The sequence below is a fragment of the Lepidothrix coronata genome, unplaced genomic scaffold, assembly GCF_001604755.1.
Source record: "Lepidothrix coronata isolate B3197 unplaced genomic scaffold, Lepidothrix_coronata-1.0 Scaffold593, whole genome shotgun sequence".
Classification (NCBI taxonomy): Eukaryota; Metazoa; Chordata; class Aves; order Passeriformes; family Pipridae; genus Lepidothrix; species Lepidothrix coronata.
The window spans coordinates 16,102-18,245 of NW_016690773.1; the positions used below are offsets into that span (position 1 = coordinate 16,102).

Genomic DNA, 2,144 nt, shown 5'->3' on the forward strand with positions numbered 1-2,144 from the left:
GGACGAATTGGGACAAACTGGGACCGGAGTGGGACAAACTGGGACACACTGGGATAAATTGGGATGGACTGGGGTAAACCGGGACCGCACTCAGATAAACTGGGGCAGCCTGGGATAAACTGGGACAAATTGGGATGAACTGGGACAAATTGGGATGGACTGGGGTAAACCGGGACCGCACTGAGATAAACTGGGACAGACTGGGATAAACTGGGACAAATTGGGATGAACTGGGACAAATTGGGATGGACTGTGTCAAACTTGGCCAAATTGGGACCAGACCAGGACGAACTGGGATGGGACTGGACAAACGAGGATGCTCTGGGGACAAACTGGCCCCCACTGGGACCCCCCCAAGTACCAAAGTGGTCCATTCTGATCCCACCCCCCCAAAACCCAGCAAAAAGGGAATGAATGGTCCTGTATCTGACCCACCCTCAGGCCGCACCCCCACAGACACAATGACATCGAGCAGCCACGCCTTTATTTGGGGGAAGTACAAGGCACTGGGGGGCCTGGGCTGACGGGGGGGGGGTCCTGGGGGCACTAGATGGGGATGGGGGGGCACTGGCCCAGGCTGGAAGGCACTGGGGGTTACTGGGGGGGTTCCTGGAGGGCACTGGTCCATACTGGTCCGTCCTGGTTTACCCCTCAGATGCGGCCGCAGCTCCGCAGCTTCTCCACCAGGGCCGGGACGTTTTCCACCTTCTCCCCCCCCGCCCGGGCCGGGGGCTCCTGAACCTGCAGCACCCGGAGCCGGGGGGGGCCTGCAGGGACCCCCAAATCCGCGGCTGGGATCACCTCCAGGGGCTTCTTCTTGGCTTTCTGGGGGGCACAGCGAGTCAGACCCCAACCCCCCCAAAATCCCCTCCCCAAACGCCCCCCAAAAAAGGGATCCAAGGGGTTGAAGGGCCCCCCCCCCAAACATCACTTAAAAGGATCCAAGGGATGGGACCCCTCCCAAACCCACCCCAAAGTGATCCAGGGGGTTGGGAGACACCCCTAAACCCTCCCCAAATTCTCCCAAAGGGGACCTAGGGGTTCGGGGGGCACCCAAAAGGGGGGGGACACCCAGGTCTGCCCAGTCAATGGGGGTTTTGAGGGGGGTCCCAGGATTGCGGGGGTGGTCCCAGGACTGGGGGGGGTCCCCCTGGCTCGGGGGGGTTGGGGGTGCCCCACTCACCATGATGTTGGGCAGGGTGGCGTAACGGGGCTCGTTGAGCCGCAGATCCGCCGTGAGAACGGCCGGGAGGCGCAACCGCAGCGTCTCCAGCCCCGCGTCCACCTCCCGCTCCACCCGCACGGAGCCGCCTTCCAGCTGGACACGGGAGGCGAAGGTGCCCTGGGGACAGAGGGGACTGGGATGGACCGGGAACGTCCCAGTGCGGGGTGGGACCACCCACAATGGAGTGGGGGCATCCCAGTGTGAAATGAGGGCATCCCAGTAAGGAATGGGGGCATCCCAGTATGGGCTTGGATTGCCCCAGTAAGGGCTGGGAGCCCTTCCCAGTGTGAAACGGCCGCTCCCAGTACCAAGTGAGGACCCTCCCAGTACCAACTGAGGCGTTCCCAGCATAAACTGGGCCCCCCCCGCGCAGAAACCGCCGCAAAGGACGATGGGATATATCCCCCCTCCGGCAGCACACCCCCAGTGTCCCGTCATGCCCCGCGCACTGCGATGATCTCTATGGTCGATCTCTATGGTCGGTGCCGCGGGGGATGCCGGGATAGCCGCACACCCCCAGTGTCCCGTCGTGCCCCGCGGTACCTGCGGCCAGTCCAACATGGCGGCGAGGAGCTGCCCCGTCTGGTTACAGTCGTCATCGATGGCCTGGGGGGGGACAGGGGGGGTCCTATGGGGGCTATAGGGGACCCACCACAGCTCCCGGGCCACAGGGACCCTCCCGGGGCTGTGGGGGTCCACAGGGGCCTATATGGGGGTGCACAGGTGTCTATAGGAGGGTCCATAAGGGGCTCTGAGAGCCCATAGGGGGTCTATGGGGGGTCTCACTGCTTGCCCAGCAGCACCAGCTGGAGTTTCAGGGGGCCTATAGGGGATCTACAGGGGTCTATAAGGGCCTATAGGGGTGTCCATGGGAGTCCCTGGGGGTCTCTGTCTATAGGGGCCTATAGGGGTGTCCATG

At 63.3% G+C, this 2,144-nt stretch overlaps 1 protein-coding gene across 1 annotated transcript; it reads right to left on the bottom strand.

The window, feature by feature from the left end:
- Positions 1-467: 467 nt before the first annotated feature.
- Positions 468-2,048, bottom strand: ETFB (electron transfer flavoprotein beta subunit). Its single transcript, XM_017839943.1, has 4 exons — positions 2,014-2,048; positions 1,769-1,834; positions 1,184-1,342; positions 468-825 (listed from the first exon to the last, which is right to left on the bottom strand). The coding sequence occupies exons 2-4, from the start codon at positions 1,784-1,786 to the stop codon at positions 652-654; spliced, it is 351 nt and encodes a 116-aa protein (XP_017695432.1). The 5' UTR covers positions 1,787-1,834; positions 2,014-2,048; the 3' UTR covers positions 468-651.
- Positions 2,049-2,144: the final 96 nt, after the last annotated feature.